The 17,129-nt window shown below is 42.9% G+C and overlaps 1 protein-coding gene across 5 annotated transcripts in view; it reads right to left on the bottom strand.

Moving 5' to 3' along the window:
- NF2 (neurofibromin 2) overlaps positions 1-16,353 on the bottom strand; it is a 75,684-nt gene extending 59,331 nt beyond the window's left edge. For 3 of the 5 annotated variants that reach the window (XR_003516821.2, XM_027575444.2, XM_027575443.2), the window contains exon 1: positions 15,756-16,350. Coding sequence is in view for 4 of the 5 variants with exons in the window: in XM_027575444.2 (XP_027431245.1) it covers positions 15,756-15,869 (114 nt within the window). In the remaining variant the exon portion in view is untranslated. Of the gene's footprint in view, positions 1-15,755 lie in introns of all 5 variants that reach the window. The other 2 variants (XM_027575446.1, XM_027575447.2) reach the window with 2 other exon arrangements.
- Positions 16,354-17,129: the final 776 nt, after the last annotated feature.

Below are 17,129 nucleotides of genomic sequence, written 5' to 3'. Positions count from 1 at the left end.
TTTAAGATGTTAACCTAAATACAACTTTTATTTAACCATTTTGGAAAAAAAACAAAAAACCTAGATGCCAAATACTTCTATTTACAAGATAAACACAATGGAAAAAGTTACAAAAAGGATTTTGCTGTGCAGTAAGTGAATAATGAGCTCCATTAAAATCTATTCTGGTAATAAAAGAGGGTAAAAAAGTATAGTAACGCAGGGGTAAAACCAACACGCCCCAACTCAGGGCGTGGTATCACCACACCACAGAAGCGGGGTCTTATGTCTCATGAGCCAAAATTGCAAAACTATCAAGCTGTGTCCTGTCACAGGTAAAGGACACCCCAAGGGCGCCTGGGTGGCTCAGTTGGTTAAGCAACTGCCTTCGGCTCAGGTCATGATCCTGGAGTCCCGGGATCGAGTCCCACATCGGGCTTCCTGCTCGGCAGAGAGTCTGCTTCTCCCTCTGACCCTCTTCCCTCTCGTGCTCTCTGTCTCTCATTCTCTCTCTCTCAAATAAATAAATAAATAAAATCTTTAAAAAAAAAAAAAAAAAAGGACACCCCAAGCCTAGTCAGCCATTATTTCCCAACACAGGGGAAAAGGGGATCCTCCAAAAAAAGAGATTAATTTCTCTACCAATCACAACCAGCTACATCCCTCATCTAAATCTGGGCAAAAATCTTCTCTTCGCAAAAAACCCCACCTCCAATCTCTTGCCTGTCAGTTTCTGCCTTAATCAACCACAGCCAGTAAATTTCCTTTCCCAGTCCTCCAATCATCTGTTGTTTGCCAAATCTATTTAAATTACTGGTTTCAAGGCCTTCCACCAATTACTTCCTCCCTCCAACCAATTACCCTGCTTGTCACAACCCAGCCTGTGCGCTCCCAAGTCAGCAAACCATCGTGCTTCCATTTAGCCAGAACCAGATCCTTCTAAAGTCCATTCCTTTACCTCACCACTCTCCCCTTCCCCCGTCCAAATCCAGGTAAGTGAGTCAACAGGTACTTTACATACACAGGAAAAGGAGGTGTTTGTCTTTCCCCAAGATTCCTGTCTTTCCTCCAATCTTGCAGATCACAAACTCCTTGAAGGCAAGGATTACTATGCACACACCACACAGACACACACACTTTTAAGTCTCCCAGAATCCGAGCAGGTGCTGCATAACCTGTGGCCACTCTGTAAGTGTGGTTGGCTGATGATGTTGATGGTGGTGATGATGATGATGATGACCAGATGAGGATTCTGAGTACAACAGTCTTCTAAGTAATGATTGCAATGAAGAAGCAAGAATATATGACACTCCGTATTAAAATTCTAATTGCATAATTGGGTTTTAAGGTATGTATTTTCCCCCTTTGGTGACACACATCAGTGTACTGATTTCTTCTCTCTAAAAATTCCTTGGCAAGGAAATCCAAATCTCAGGGAACCAACCAAGAAAAACTTCCACAGAACAAAAGAAACTAGTAAGAAACAAATCACAACACCTCAGGAAGCCACAAAATGGAGGTTTTAAACTCTCAGTCTTTCAAAACTAAATGAATGATAGTTTTCTAGGGGGAAAAAAGAAGTCCTTATTTTTGTAGCTTCTGGCATGTTTCCTGCCACAGTGGAGAGAGGTTATGGGAGCAGCAGTGAATCCAGAGAGGGGATGTGGATCCTAAACTCCCTCCCTCTACCACACACACAAGCCTATATATAACCCTGAGTGAGCCACACAACTCCACTGGGCCTCGGTTTCTTCTTCTGTCAATCTCATGCCCCGTGCAAGGTCCCGATTTTATGATGCTATGAAAAAAGATGAGGCGTTTCAAAGTCAGCTGACAGATGACAGAGCAAAAAGAAACAATACAGTTATGGAGCTATAAAAGCAATACAGTCCCCCAAAAGCAAAGAAGACAATCTCTGTCTTTGGAATTTAGCTCACAACATGAGAGCAATCATAGCCTTGTCAAACAGCTATAAAGCACCCAAACCTGCTGTGTTGGGAAAGTCACTTAACCTCTCTGGGTCTCAGCTTCCACAATCATCAAGTGGTCTTTGAGGATTAACACCCTCTGAGTCTATGAGCTTGAGATGGTTTTTTGTATAAGCCACGTAGCACTTTTTCCACTGCTATAATAATTTTCTCTTTTAAGATTTTATTCATTTATTTGAGAGAGCAAGTAAGAGAGAAAGCAAAAGCAGGGGGGAGGGGGAGAAGCAGACTCCCCGCTGAGCAGGGAGCCTGATGTGGGGCTGGATCCCAGGACATGACCCGAGCCGAAGGCAGACGCTTAACCGACTGAGCCACACAGGCACCCCAATAATTTTCTTTTAATCCTTTAACATTCCATTCTATATCTTAAAATCATTTTCAGGCATGTAAATAACACTTAACATTTAACTTATGTGTGCTTTCTACCTGCTTCTTCCTTACTCAGGTCCTGCTACTGCTACTGTGTTCCTTACTCTCAATAATCAAGAGCTGACTGTATTAAACTCTCGGGGCGCCTGGGTGGTTCATTCGTTAAGCGTCTGCCTTTCGGCTCAGGTCATGATCTCTGGGTCCTGGGATCGAGCCCCGCATCGGGCTCCCTGCTCAGCAGGAAGCCTGCTTCTCCCTCTCCCACTCCCCCTGCCTGTGTCCCCCCTCTCTCTGTGTCTCTGTCAAATAAATAAAATCTTTAAGAAAATAATAATAATAATAAACTCTCTAATGTAACAAAAGTGGTCATTGTAATGTTGCTGAGAAATAACATTTTTTAGCACCTAGCACACTGTTGATATTCAGCAAATAACAACAATCACAACGGTTGAAATAATAATTCCGCAGAAAGCTACAAATAGGAAACAATTGTAAATTCAGTGCAGGCAGACAGAGAGCTAAATTTTAAATGTCTAAATATGAGGTAACTAGCAGACCGAAATACAACCCATGACTAAGTATTATCCAATTGATTAACTCCTCCTGCACTGGACATCACAAAAATTACAGTTTGTATTTAAAAGCACATTCTTTCAAAAAAGTTCCCAGCACAACAGAGCTAAGAGCATTAATCCATTCATGCAAACCAGCTCATGAAGAACCCCAACTCTAGCCTGGAAGGAAATAAAACATTCGGGTTCTGTTTCTAGCTTGACCTTTTAATTCAGTTTCATAGTCATCAGTGATGATGACACTGGTTTAACAACACTGGAAGGATTAGGTATGAGTGCACAGGGCTGGTAAACATGTCTGCAGATGGATGAGAACTACTGTGGGTTGTAGATTTCTTTAACATATTTATGAGACTGATTTAATCTCCAGTCAATCTCCAGTCAATACACTACATAAAGACACTGTTGCTGAATTTAAAACTCCAGGTCAGTTCAGATAAATTTAGTAATGACTCTGGGCTTCGGTTTTAAGTTTTATCTGAAAGTCAAATTATCAAAACAACTAAAACCAGGAGATTAAAACTGGCAAGGTGGACCAGGAAACCATAAGTAACATAACTCACTAACAGAACTTTTGTGAATTTTCCAACGCTCAGTCCAAATTTGGCAAAGAAGCAAAAAGTCAAACGGTAGTGAGGGCTGGAAGAGGAAAAGGACCCAGTGCCTTTAGAAATGATGTGCTCTAACCCCACCTAGTGGCGGCTGGAGTGATTTCTAAACACCTTGAGTCTCCGCACTAGTGACTGAAGATTTGATTCGAGATTTTTTTCCCCTGAGGTCAGCACTAGTTTGGTAATAAATTTTTACCTGCTAAAAATGTACTAAAACATGTGGATTTAGAATCTAAATTAGACAAAGCACAAACAGGAGGATGGAACACATCATCCTGTAACAAACCAGAGAAACCTCATCACCAGCTGGCTAAAAAGATTAGCAGCTCTGAGAAAACTCAATTCTGGGTTTTTAAGACCTCAAATGCCTTTAACTTCTGAAATTAAAAATAAGCACCAAAAATGTTCTTGGACAAGAATGCAAAACTAGCATGAATAATTGGAGAAGTCATCAAAAACAAAGAGAAAAATGACACACTAGGGACAAAATAGGGAATAAAAATGGCAGAAATCAGAAGAAAATCCTGCTATCACAGTGGACATCAAGCTAAATAGACATCAATTACAAAGAAGATCCTTAAACAGAAATATGGTGTAAGATACAGCTCATTATATTTAGACTACTAACTAGAGAGTCCAAGAGCCTACAATTGCAAAGGCATGGATAAACTGAAGAGGAATCAAAGAAAATGAAGATGATTAAAGAAGAAAATTCATAGTGCCTTCTAGCATGAGACCCTTCTGCTTTACTCCCATACTCCCATCTCATGATAACATGAGAAGACAGTATTTACCAAGTGCTCACTAGGGTTAGGCCCTGGGCTAAGTGCCCATTAAAGGTCCACTTCATTCTCACCTTAAAACAATTCTATACGAAAAATACTATTATTCTCCTCATTTTATAGATGTGGCAACTGAGGCTTCAAGAAGTAAGTCCAAGATCACTCAGGCAGCAGGTGGCATGGTAGGACTTTCACCCACACCAACTTACCCCTTCTATTGGGGTACCAGCTCTTGTTCCCTAAGCAATATCCTTCCTGTCCTCCAGCAGATTTTTTTCACACCTACAAGCTCAAATCCTGAGATGGTTTCTTACCTAAGACGGAAATATGAAAGGGGGAGTTGTGCAATGAGCTTCTTCTGCCCAGATCACCTAAAATAGGGTGTTAAAACAGAGGGCCTTTGAAATCAAGTTCTTTTCTCTCATTTTTCAGACTAAGAACTAAGGCCTGGAGTGGGGGAAAGAAGAGACATGCCCAAGATCACACAGAGGAGCTCTACCTAGAAGCCAGGGGTTGTTCAAACACCAGCTCAGGGCTCTCAGTGGTTTTATACAAGTAACACCCTGACTATACACCTGGACCAGACACAGGAAAGTGCGCTGACTTCCTGAGCCCAATGCTGGCCAGGCTTGACCCAAACTGCTGCTTGGCTGGCCTTGCAGCCTGAGGACTGGCTCTAGACCTTGGTACCTCCTGAATCTTAAGCCTAGTAGTTCCCTGCTCATTCTTTGTCACAGAAGACCCTGATCCCTAGCCTCATCCTCCTAGTGCCCAGGCCTTTGGATTCAGTCTAGTTTTGTCCCAGGCCCCAGCTAGTTCAAGTTTTGGGCAAGACACCTGGCCGAGAGTGGTTAAGATTTTTTTTTGAGCCACCCAGGCACCCTGAGAGTGGTTGTCTTCTAATCGGGCTCCTTGTTTCCAAACTCTTCCAACCTCCACCCCAACACATTTCAAATCATTCTGCATGGAGACCACTTTAAATCACTCTCCCAATAATGAACCTCAAAGCTCCCCACTGCATTTGATGAATACAAGCTCCTTAATCTGGCCTTCAAAGGCCTCCAGTATCTGTCCTGAACCTATGAATTCAAACACATTTCTCTCTCCCTTCTCAAACCACAGGATTCCCATCCACTGCCTTTGCTCAGGCCATGTCCACTGATCCACTGATAGGAACACTCTTCCCCTTCATCTGTGGACACAAACCTGCCTTTAAATCCTGGAGGCAGGTGTTCCCCATTCACCCCACTGCATGGTTTTTCCTCTCTCTCTTTCAACAGGAACACACCCTCATTTGATATAGATAGACTGCTAGATAGATACAGATAGACAGACTCCTTTGCATTATCTTTTCATGTATATCCTATTTCTCTAACCAGATTATGAGCACCCTGGAAATCTAGGACCTTCCCTCTTAAAAACCTTTCTGTGTGCTCTAATGCCTTAAATATTGGCTATTCCAAACCTGAACTGCAGTGGGGGAAAGGGGGTGGAAAAGGAGGCAGATTTCAAAGAAGTTAGATCACTAACTTTTCAAAGTACACGAAAAGGCCACAGAATAGAGAGGTTAACCAATTGCTATTTATGTGGACACACCAAATATTAAGAGAATATCAGGCTGAATATAGGGAAGAATATTCGGAACACAAAGCTTATTAAATATGCAACTAGAAAATACTTAACTGTTGCAAAATAAGCTTCATTTTAAGCCAAAGGCAAGGAATTCCAAGTAGGATCACGGCAAGTGGAAAGGATTCACTTATGGAACATGTCCATTTGATTCAAAGGCAAACTAGACACTGAGGGATTACATCAGAGGTCATCAGTCACATCATCCACCAGCCAAAATTTAAGCCCACTGGCAAGTTCACAAAATGATTTTGAAATGGTATCTTACACCAAATGCAATAAATAAAATAATGCCATAGACAAATGGCTGAGTTAGGAAGTTCTTTGTAAGATCTCTTATTTCTACTCTCTTTTTGTAGTTTACCAAGTACCAAAGTTCTCTCCAGGTTTCTGTTTCTTTCCTTTTTTCTACTTGGAGCTTCCCATGTGGGTAGCATAGCTTAACAGAAAGAGAGCCAGGCTGGAAGACAGATGACCTGGGTTTGAATCTCAGCCCTATCACTTGGTAGCTATGTGGTAGTCTTGGGCACAAAGAGAGGGGAACACTTGAGCAGAGCCTAGACAGAGAATGAGAACATCTGTGCTAGCAGACAAGTGAGAAAGGCATTCTATGCAAAGGCAAACAGTATGAAAAGAATTTGGTAGTTTCCAGGAAGAGCAATCAGGACAACAGACCCAGAGCAAAAAGGGAAAGTGAGGAAGTGCAGGAGCCTGGAAAAAGGAGCCAAATGATGAGAGGCCCTGGATTTACTTCCTTTTATGTAACAACCTGTATATGGAACTTACCCATGTCAGATGATAGTCTAAGTACTTTACCAATAATGACTCAGTTTTAATCCCTGTAACAACCCCTTGCAGGAAGAATTATTACACTCCCCATTTTACAGATGAGAAAACAGGCACCTGAAGAGGATTAAGGAACCTGTCTAAGGTCACTGAGCTAGTTAGGGCAGAGCCAGGGATCAAGCTCCCAAGACCAAGCTCTCCCGAGACGCTCATAACCTCTAGGCTCTGCTGCTTCGGAGCCCAGACAGTAAACTGACACTTGAGCTAAGACCTCTCCAACTGACTTGAAAGCCTCGTTGTGAGGTTCAAATAAGCAACTGCTAGCCTCAATGGTCATTATTGAGATTCTCCCACTGTCTAACAGTCCCTGTTCTCTTCTTTCTCTTTCAGAATAGACAGTGGCTCTGCTGGGACTTTAAGCAGGCTATGTACCCTGCTGGAGCCTCCAATTCCCACTCTGAAAATGAAGCCGATGACAAGACCTCCATCCTAAGTATGTCTTGATCGCTGCTAGGTCCACGTGGGTACTCAGTAAATACCTGTTGAGTAAGTGTATGAGTCTCTGTTAGGTATCAAATGAGATAGTACATTTAAAGCATTTAGCATGGTACCTGGCACACAGTAACTGTTCCTCCCTAACCCTTCCTCCTACAAGAGAGCAGACATGGGGGCCAGCAGATGGCAGCACTAGCCAGTATATGCCCTGCTTCCTTCTACCTTCACCAGCACAACTGCAGCCAGCATTCACTAGACTGCCCACGTCCTAGATCTGCAGACCCAGGCCATCCACGGGCACTGCTTAAACCCCATGGGAGAACCCAAAGATAAGGCAGAAACAATCTTTCTTCTGAAATAAGAAAAGTTTCTCAGTGCCCTCATACAGAGTCCCATTACCATATACAACTAGCAATGAAAAGACCACCACTGCCCTCTGGAAGTGTGCATCCTAGAAGGAAGGCATTTGCCTAAATCTTGAGGTGTCTGGGTTGTAACATCTTACTGAAAATACCAAGGTCGTTCTTTCTGTTTTCCCCCTTCAAAAGGTTCTACTTTATGTCCACTTGTATGTTGGGATGATCTGTAATGTTGGTGTTTAATCCAATCATAATCCCACTTGGGCATGTGAAAACATTTGGGATGTCAATCAACAGGAGAAGGAGGCTTTGTTTCCAATATAAGATGGTATTAGAATCTCTCACAACTCAATTTTGAGAAATTTTTCATATTTGGCTCTTCTTACCGATAGATTGAATTATTAAAATTCCAGCCCAGATAAGAAATAACATAACCATTTAGCCTCCTGGCAAATTACGTTCAGTACCCACTTTCTCAAAATGACAAATATCAAATCTTTCAAGTGGAAAAATCCTCTGAAACAGCAAGCCAATTGTGCAATGCAGCAAGTAGTGCAAGAGATTTATTCCCCATCTCTGCAGCAAAAAAGCCTGAACTTATTAGCATAAGGTAACATGATTCATATGTTAACTACCACTCATTCTGAAATTGAGTCCTTGGACCACCTACCTTTAACCTCAAAAAAGTCAAGAATTCCTCAAATACCAACTCTCTTTTTTTTCTTCCTCTTTTTTTTTCAAAATGCATCGCCATGTCCTTGCATTAGCACCTTTCTCAGTTAATGTACAACATAAAAATAGCAAGAAAAACTGATAGTTTCTCAGAGCTCTATCATCATAAGTCAAACTACTGTTACTTTTTTAACAATTTATTTGAACATATTCGTTTACAAACAGGTATTTACACTGAAAAGTCAATGAAATGCAACGGCTTGACAAATCACAACAGGGCAGTTAACCATGGTGACCTGAGCCTCCTACTTTAGGCCAACTATAGTTCCTTCTAGTTCTTCCTTTCTGCCTGGCACTATGTATTCCATGAATCCTTATAAAACCTTGCAGGGCCAAATAAATAAGTAAATAAAAATAAATAAATAAAACCTTGCAGGGTCAGTATTATTAGTTCCATTTTACTGATGTGGAAACTGAGGTCCGAAGAAGAACTTAGGTATCTTATCCAAGCCAGAAGTAAGTTAGCTGGAATTCAAACCCAGGTCTATTTTACTTCAAAGCCTATGCACTTTCTACTAGTGCTTTGCTACTCAAAGTGTGGTCCCTGGACCAGCAGCACTGACATCATTTGCGATTTGAGAATGTGTTAGAAGTGCAGAATTCTCAGTCCTACCATAGAAGTACAGAATCAGAATTCTCATTTTATCAAGATCCTAGGTCATTTACTGACACATTTAAGTTTGACAGACTCTATGCTATACCATTCTGCCTCTCTGAATATCACTACTCTTATCTTCTATAAATCAGGTTCTCAATAAGGTGGCAGGGAGAGGGGGAGAAGGAAGGGTGTTTCCCCCCCAGGGACACTTGACAACGTCTAAAGACATTTTTGGTTGTCTCAACTGGGAAGGTGGGGAGGTGCTACTGGCATCTAATGGATAGAGTCCAGAGATGCCTCTAAACATCTTACAATGCGCAGGCCAGCCCCCACCCTAACAAAGAATTATCCAGCCAAAATGTCAATAGTGCCAAGGTTGAGAAACCCTGCTATAGCTAATAATATTGTACATCCTCTTTAGGTCTGGGGTCTGTTTAAAGAAAAAGGAAGAGATTTTCATGGTAGAATTATGGCTGAAGAAATCTCATACAAAATCCCTTCACCTACCAGTCAGTCTCTCATAATCTCACAACATTTACCAAATAGAAAAACTTAGATCGGGGGGGGGGGGGGCACCTGGCTGGCTTAGTCTTGATCTCAGGATTATGAGTTCGAGCCCCACATTGGGTGTAGAGATTACCTTAAAAATAAATACATACATACATACATACATAAATAACTGATCGGGGATCAGCAAACTACAGCCCACAATACAAACCTAATTCACCACCTATTATTGTGCGATCTGAGAGTAATTTTTCCATTTTTAAATGTAAATTTTAAGTTTTTTATTTTTTAATTTTTTTTAAAAGATTTTATTTGAGAGAGAGAGAGAGACAGCACAAGCATGGGGAGCATGCAGAGGGAGAGGGAGAAGCAGACTCCCAGCTGAGCAGGGAGCCCGATGCGGGGCTGGATCCCAGGACCCTGGGATTATGACCTGAGCCAAAGGCAGATGCTTAACCAACTGAGCCACCCAGGCGCCCCTTAAATGTAAATTTTTAAATAACATTTCATCACTTCTAAAAATTACATGAAATTCAAATTTCAATGTTCAGTTTTATTGAACAAAGTTGTATCTTTCGTTCCCATTCCATACTCTCTCTCTCATTCTCGCTCTCTCAAATAAATCTTAAAAAAAAGATTTTATATTTTGAATTTTTAATTTACTGAAAAGTTGCAAAGACAGGATATATTTCTTTTTATTTCTTCCTTTCCAATATGAACACCTTTTATTTCATTTTCTTGCCTAATTGTCCTGGCTAGAACTTTTTTTTTTAAGATTTTATTTATTTATTTGAGAGAGAGAGAAAAAGAGAGAGCACATGAGAGGGGGGAGGGTCAGAGGGAGAAGCAGACTCCCCACCGAACAGGGAGCCCGATGTGGGACTCGATCCAGGGACTCCAGGATCATGACCTGAGCCGAAGGCAGTTGCTTAACCAACTTAGCCACCCAGGCGCCCCCCTGGCTAGAACTTCTAGCACATTGTTAAATAGAAGGGGCAAGATAGGGGCACCTGGATGCCTCAGCCGGTTAAACATCTGCCTTTGGCTCAGGTCAAGATCCCAGGGTCCTGGGACCGAGTCCCACAGTCCCACATCAGGCTCTCTGATCAGCAGGGAGTCTGCTTCTCCCTATGCCACTCCCCCCAGCTCATGCTCCTTCTCTCTCGCTCTCTCTCAAATAAATAAAATTTTTAAAAGTAAGTATTTTTGCTTCCATATTTTTTTAAGTAATCTCTATACCCAATGTGGGTCTGGAACTCACAACTCTGAGATCAAGAGTCACATGACCTACCAACTGAGCCAGCTAGGCACCCTGTTTTGCTTCCATATTCATAAGAGATCTTAGTCTCTGGTTTTCTTGTCATAGTTTTGTTTGGTTGTGGTATCAGGGTAATGCCAGCCTCATTAAAATGAGTTGGGAAGTGTTCCCTCCTCTCCTATTCTTTTGGAAGATTATGTGAAGAATTAGTATTAATTGTTTTTGAAATGTTTGGTAGAATTCATTAGTAAAGCCACTTGGGCCTCTGGTATGTAGAGCCTAGACATTTCTTTGAGGGTATTTTTATTACTGATTTAATCTCTTTACTGGTTATAGGTCTGTTCTGATTGTCTGTTTCTTCTTGAGTCAATTTTGGTAGTTGGTGTCTTTCCAGGAATTTGTCCATCTCATTTAATTTATCTAATTATTTGGTGTACAACTGTCATTTTACTTTTTTTCTATGTGCTTCATGTCTTGTTTCTCCATTCCTCCTTTACTACTTGTTTTTACATTAGATGAATATTTTCTAATGAAGCATTTACATTTATTTAATGATTTCTTCATCATACTTTTTAAGTGTCTTGGGGGATTTTTTTAGTGGTTGCTCTAGGGTTTACCAGATAATCGTATTAGAATTAGCTTCAGATTTACACTAGCTTAATTCCAGTGATACATACATCCTATATATCTATATACATATAGATCCTATATCTATATATACCTATATATCTTTCCCTTTCCACCTTTTTTGTAGACTATTTTATATATATATTAAAATTATATATGTACTATATACATATATATTAAAATTACAAACCCAACAATACATTGTTGTTATTACTTTACCATCTGTGGTCATTTCCTCAGCCCATTACAGCTTTGCTTCCATCCACCTCCTTTGTGCTGTTATTGGCAAGTATACTACACATATATTACATTTGCATGTTATAGGCCCAACAGTACATTACATACGTTATTTTATACAATTACTTTTTAAATCAGTTATAAGAAGAAAAAAATATTCATTTCTGTCTTTTATAATTCTATAGTTACCTTTCCCAGTGCTCTTTTTTTTTATGTAGATTTGATTACTGTCTGAGGCCATTTGCTTTCGGCCTGAAGAACTTTCTTTAGTATTTCTTGTAAGGCAGGTCTTTGAACAACATCTCCAATTTGCATGTACCTGGGAAAGTCTTTATTTCACCTTCATATTTGAAATAGCCATTCTGAAATACCCAGCTGTGCTGGATACAGGATTCTTAATTGACAAGTTTTTTCTTTGAGCACTTAATATGTTATCCCACAGCCTCTGGCCTCCACAGTTTCTGCAGAGAAGACAGCTGTTAATCTTATTGGAGTTTCCTTGTATAAGTCATTTTTCTCTTGCAGCTTTAAGATTTTCTCCTTGTCTTTGACTTTCAGCATTTTTACTGTTTTCTATTTGTGGATCTCTTTGTATTTATCCTCCTTGGAGTTTATTGAGCTTCCTGAATGTCCTATTGTTTTTCAACAAATCCAGAAAGTTTCAGCTACTATTTTTTTTTAATATTTTTTCTCTCTCCTCTCCTGGTATTCCCATTACACATGTGCACTTAATGATTTCCCACATTTTTCTGAGGCTCTGTACATTTTTCTTCATTGTTTTTTTCTTCCTATTCTTCAGCTTGCATCATTTCTATTATTCTATCTTCAAGCAGGCTAATTCTTTTTTCTGCCCATTTGAATCTACTCTGAGCCGCTCTAGTGAATTTATTTCAGTTATGGTACTTTCCAATTTCAGGATTTTCATTCTGTTCTTTTCTATAATTCCCATCTCTTTACCGATCTTCTCTACTTGATGTGAAAATGTCATTATACCTTCATTCTTTAATCATGTTTTTTTTTAAAGATTTTATTTATTTATTCATGAGAGACAGAGACAGAGAGAGAGAGAGAGGCAGAGGGAGAAGCAGGCTCCCAAGGAGCAGGGAGCCCGATGCGGGACTTGATCCCAGGACCCTGGGATCATGACCTGAGCCGAAGGCAGACGCTTAACCATCTGAGCCACCCAGGCGCCCCTCTTTAATCATGTTTTATAATTAATCTTGTTTTCCTTTAGTTCTGTGAATGTATCTGTAATGGCTATTTGAAACCTTTTCTGCTAAATCTGACATCTGGTCGCTCTCACAGGGAATTTCTTTTTCTTTTTAATATATAGTACTGATCTTTTTTTTTTTAAAGATTTTATTTATTTATTTATTTGAGAGAGCGAGAATGAGAGAGTGAGAGAGAGCACATGAGAGGGGGAAGGGTCAGAGGGAGAAGCAGACTCCCCGCTGAGCAGGGAGCCCGATGCGGGACTCGATCCCGGGACTCCAGGATCACGACCCGAGCTGAAGGCAGTCGCTCAACCAACTGAGCCACCCAGGCGCCCCTCACAGGCAATTTCTAATGCTAGTCTTTTTCCATCGGATGGGTCATTTCCCTGTTTCTTTACATGCCTCGTAACTTTTTGCTGGAAACTGGACATTTTAGGTAATACATTATCTAAATAATATAGATACCGGACTGGTTCTCCCCACCCAAGCCCCAGGGCTTGTTATTGGTATTTGCTTATTTATTTAGTGATGGGCTGGAATGTTTTAGTGAAATCTATTTCCTTCACACAGTGTTAAGGTCTATGATGTTGTTCCTCAGAGAGGCACAAATTTGGTTATGGCCACAGTCATCCTGGAGTGACAGTGGTTTTAGTAGGGCTCTTTCTCTTCCCCTGATCACACCCAGCTGTTAAACTCCATTAACTGTTTTACTGTTCTATTATTTTCAACCATGCCCTGGGGCATAATGTGCTCTACAAAATAATCCAATCAAAGGTGGCTCTTTTGAGGGAACAGTTTATTCAATCCCATGAGGGCCCTTCCCAGCTGTCTTTAGCTAACTAGCTGGCCTACAATTTATGCTGTATCTTCATTAAATTCATAATCTCCCAACTGCCCTTCACCAAATCCTCCAGTTTTTAAAAAGTTCCCTTAGGGGGCACCTGGGTGGCTCAGTTGGTTGGGCGACTACCTTTGGCTCAGGTCATGATCCTGGAGTCCCAGGATCGAGTCCTGAATCGGGCTCCCTGCTTGGGGCGGGGGGGTCTTCTTCTCCCTCTGACCCTCCCCCCCTCATGCTGTCTCTATCTCATTCTCTCTCTCAAATAAATAAATTAAAAATCCTTAAAAAAATAAAAGTTCCCTTAGGCATAAACTTCACATTTTGTTGCAAATGAATTAACTGCCTTTGGGAAGAGAGCAGGAGCTACAGGTTTTTTAAAGCCTTCTTCTCCCTCCAGGTAAAATCTGAGTCCTTGGTGGAAGGGGAGGGGGCAGGGGACACCAGCCTGAGATTTTCTGTTTGCCTCCTCTGGCATGGAACCACCATTGCACAAGCTATGTCTGGAACAAGAGCAACCGGGGCCCCAGTAGTCTCAGTGTGCCATACCCAAGGCACAGCTCCCATTCTGTGAGTAGGAGCTGGATAGAAGGAAGACTCAGTATTTCAACTATACACACCTGGGACTGTCTCAGCAACAAGTAGGCTTAAGACAGGGTAAGAAACACTGACGTCCTGCTCCTCCTGGGAAGAAAGTAGTCTGACAGGGAGCTAGGGGTAGAGGGAGCCCTGTGTTCTGGCTTGCAGCAGTCTGGAGTGGAATCTCCACCTTGCTGAGTTGGAAGTGGGGAAGGAGGTAGTAGCCTTAGTTCCCAAATACTATAGACTCGCCTTTCTTAGCAAATTTCCACAGATTTTCTTGAATAGATGTTTATTCATTTGATGAATGTTTGCCCTTGGGACCATTTCCAGAGGGTTTAAATAGTTAAAGAGTTTTTTGAAGTAATTTTCACGAGCCTTACAAGTGAGCACAGTCAATGACACTCCTCACGCTGTTATGCTGGCAGTGAATCCTAAGGCTGCTTTTGTGCTATAATAGTTGAGCTGAAGAGCTAAGTGGTTGTAACAGAGATCCTATGGACCGCAAAGCTGAAAATATTTACTATGTGGCCCTTTACAGAAAAAGTTTGTCGGGGCGCCCGGGTGGCTGAGTTGGTTAAGCGACTGCCTTCGGCTCAGCTCATGATCCTGGAGTCTGAGGCTCAGCTCATGATCCTGGAGTCCGAGGATCGCGTCCCACACCGGGCTCCCTGCTCAGCAGGGAGTCTGCTTCTCCCTCTGACCCTCTTCCCTCTCGTGCTCTCTATCTCTCATTTTCTCTCTCTCAAATAAATAAATAAAATCTTTAAAAAAAAAAAAAAGAAAAAAGTTTGTCAACCCCTGACTTAGGTCACTGCTCCCAATGCTGCTGTTTCAGACCACACTTTGGACTAGCAACGACTTAAATTATTTGAGAGGCAGTACTATTTTGGCTAAAAGCTTGACTTAAAATCCCACTTTGCCACTTACTAGATATATGGTTTGGGGTACCTACCTCATTGGGTAGCTGTGAGAATTAAATGCATGAGCGTCTGACAGAATATATTCAACAAATAATAACTGTTATCATCATGATGTAAACTGCATGAAAAGTAAGTATTAGTCATCAACTTTTTCCTTTACAGGCTTTTCTTCCAGAAAATGAAAGCTTTTGGAAAAGGGAAAGAAGTATAGCCTTTCCAATATACAAGATGCAACTTTTAATACCTGGGGCATATAATAATATCTAATAAAGTAAAAAAAAAAAAAAAAAAAAAAACAGCCTATAGAGCCGGAGCTTAAGCCTGACACTGAAAACCAGAATTCGCCACCACGGATGCTTCCAGCCTCTTCCAGTAACAATGAATGAAAACCTTCAGGAAGTGCTTCCAAACCCAAAAGCCCTATGAAGAAAGGGCAGCAATTATCTTTAACATGAGGATTTGGGCCTAGATGGCTCCTTCCGGTTCTGGTCAGCTCTGTCTATACTCAGAGACGGTAGAAGCTGAATCCCTCAAGCTTCCACCTTGACTGTCACCGCGGCAGGGGCGCCCCAGTTGGTGCCCGACCCACAGCAGGGCCCGGCGAGAGGGGATTCCGCCGGATTCCGCCCAGCTCCCCCTTGCCACAGCCCGTCGGGGCTGCCAGCCGGTTACCTCGCAGTTGAACTCCATCTCGGCGTCCATGGTGACGATCCGCACGGTGAACGTCTTGGGCTGCTTCCTCTTGAGCGAGCTGAAGCTCATACGGGAAGCGATGGCCCCGGCCATTGCGCGGGGCTCAGGCCCGGGACCCTCGTGCCCCGAGGCCTGCGCTCTGGACCTGTTAGCCCCCCTGGAGGAGCCGCACAGGCCTCAGGGCCACCATGGTAGCCAACTGGCCGGCCTGGGAGCTGTCTGGTCGGCGCAGGCCCCCAGCGGCCAGCATGGGCCGTGAGGACCCTGCCCCGGGAGCGTAAAGGGGAGTTGGGAGACGGGCCCTTACAGCCACCGGGACGAAACACTAGCCAGGACCGATGTGGTGGGCTCGGCCCTGTGCTCAGGGACTCGGGCCGGGGACGCTGGGGACGCCCCGGGACGGGGCCCCTCGACGGCAGCGGCCCAGCCCCCGCGCGCCTCTCAGCGGCCGATGGAGGTCTCGGGGCCGCGCTGCGGCCAGGCGCGCACGTGCGCGCGTGGCTGTCACCGTCCTCTCTCCGCGCGCCCGCGGGAATCGTCCCCTCCCCACAGACCCCGGCCTGCTCCCCGCCCCGCCCTCAGGCCCCCAGATCATTACACACGGCGCAACCGAACACCGCGGCTGCCGCCCGGACTCTGCCATTGGCTGAGAGCTCCTAGGGAGGCGGGACTTTTCCCCTCCCGTGCTCCCTGCTTCGGAAAGACCCCACCAATTGGAAGTACCGCTGTGATTGGAGGCGCGGGCCTAGGCTCGGCGTTGAGTGGCCAAAGCGGCAGTCATTCCGAACGCTTTTGTTCACATGGAGTACGCCTACCCTAGCAAGACTGGTTGAGGAATCGGAACCCCGCGCGCCTTCTCCCGGGAACTACCTAGAGGCTAGTACCCAGTTGCGGGTGGCTCAGTGGGGAACTGAGCTGCGGGCCAAATACGCGCCGAGGTGTGACGCCCCAGGTGTTCTGACACCCGGCGGATAATCCTCCTTGACACTTAATTGCATATACTGACCTCTGTGTTTCTCAAACTTTTAAATCACGTGGAGGCTGTTTAGGTTGCCGGCGCTCTCCCCCAGATCCTTCTGCTTCTCTTGGGGAGAAATTGTATTATTATCAAGGAAGGATAATAATTGTACCTACGTCGTGGGGGCGTTGAGGAATTTAAGGAAGTTAACACATATAAAGCTTTAGAACGGTGGCTGGCACATAACTAAATTGAATCCTATGAACTTGCTGTTTTTATAGGTAAAAAATGGTCGAAAATTAAAGCTTTTCTCATTTTGTTCTGACTTCTGACTCTGACTTCCATTTTCAAACCATATATGTGTTTTCTTTATTTTTTAAGTGTCATCAAGTTAT

The sequence above is a fragment of the Zalophus californianus genome, chromosome 14 (genome assembly GCF_009762305.2).
Source record: "Zalophus californianus isolate mZalCal1 chromosome 14, mZalCal1.pri.v2, whole genome shotgun sequence".
Lineage (NCBI taxonomy): Eukaryota > Metazoa > Chordata > Mammalia > Carnivora > Otariidae > Zalophus > Zalophus californianus.
Note: the sequence above shows the minus strand (reverse complement) of the source record. Positions and strands in the feature narration are given on the sequence as shown.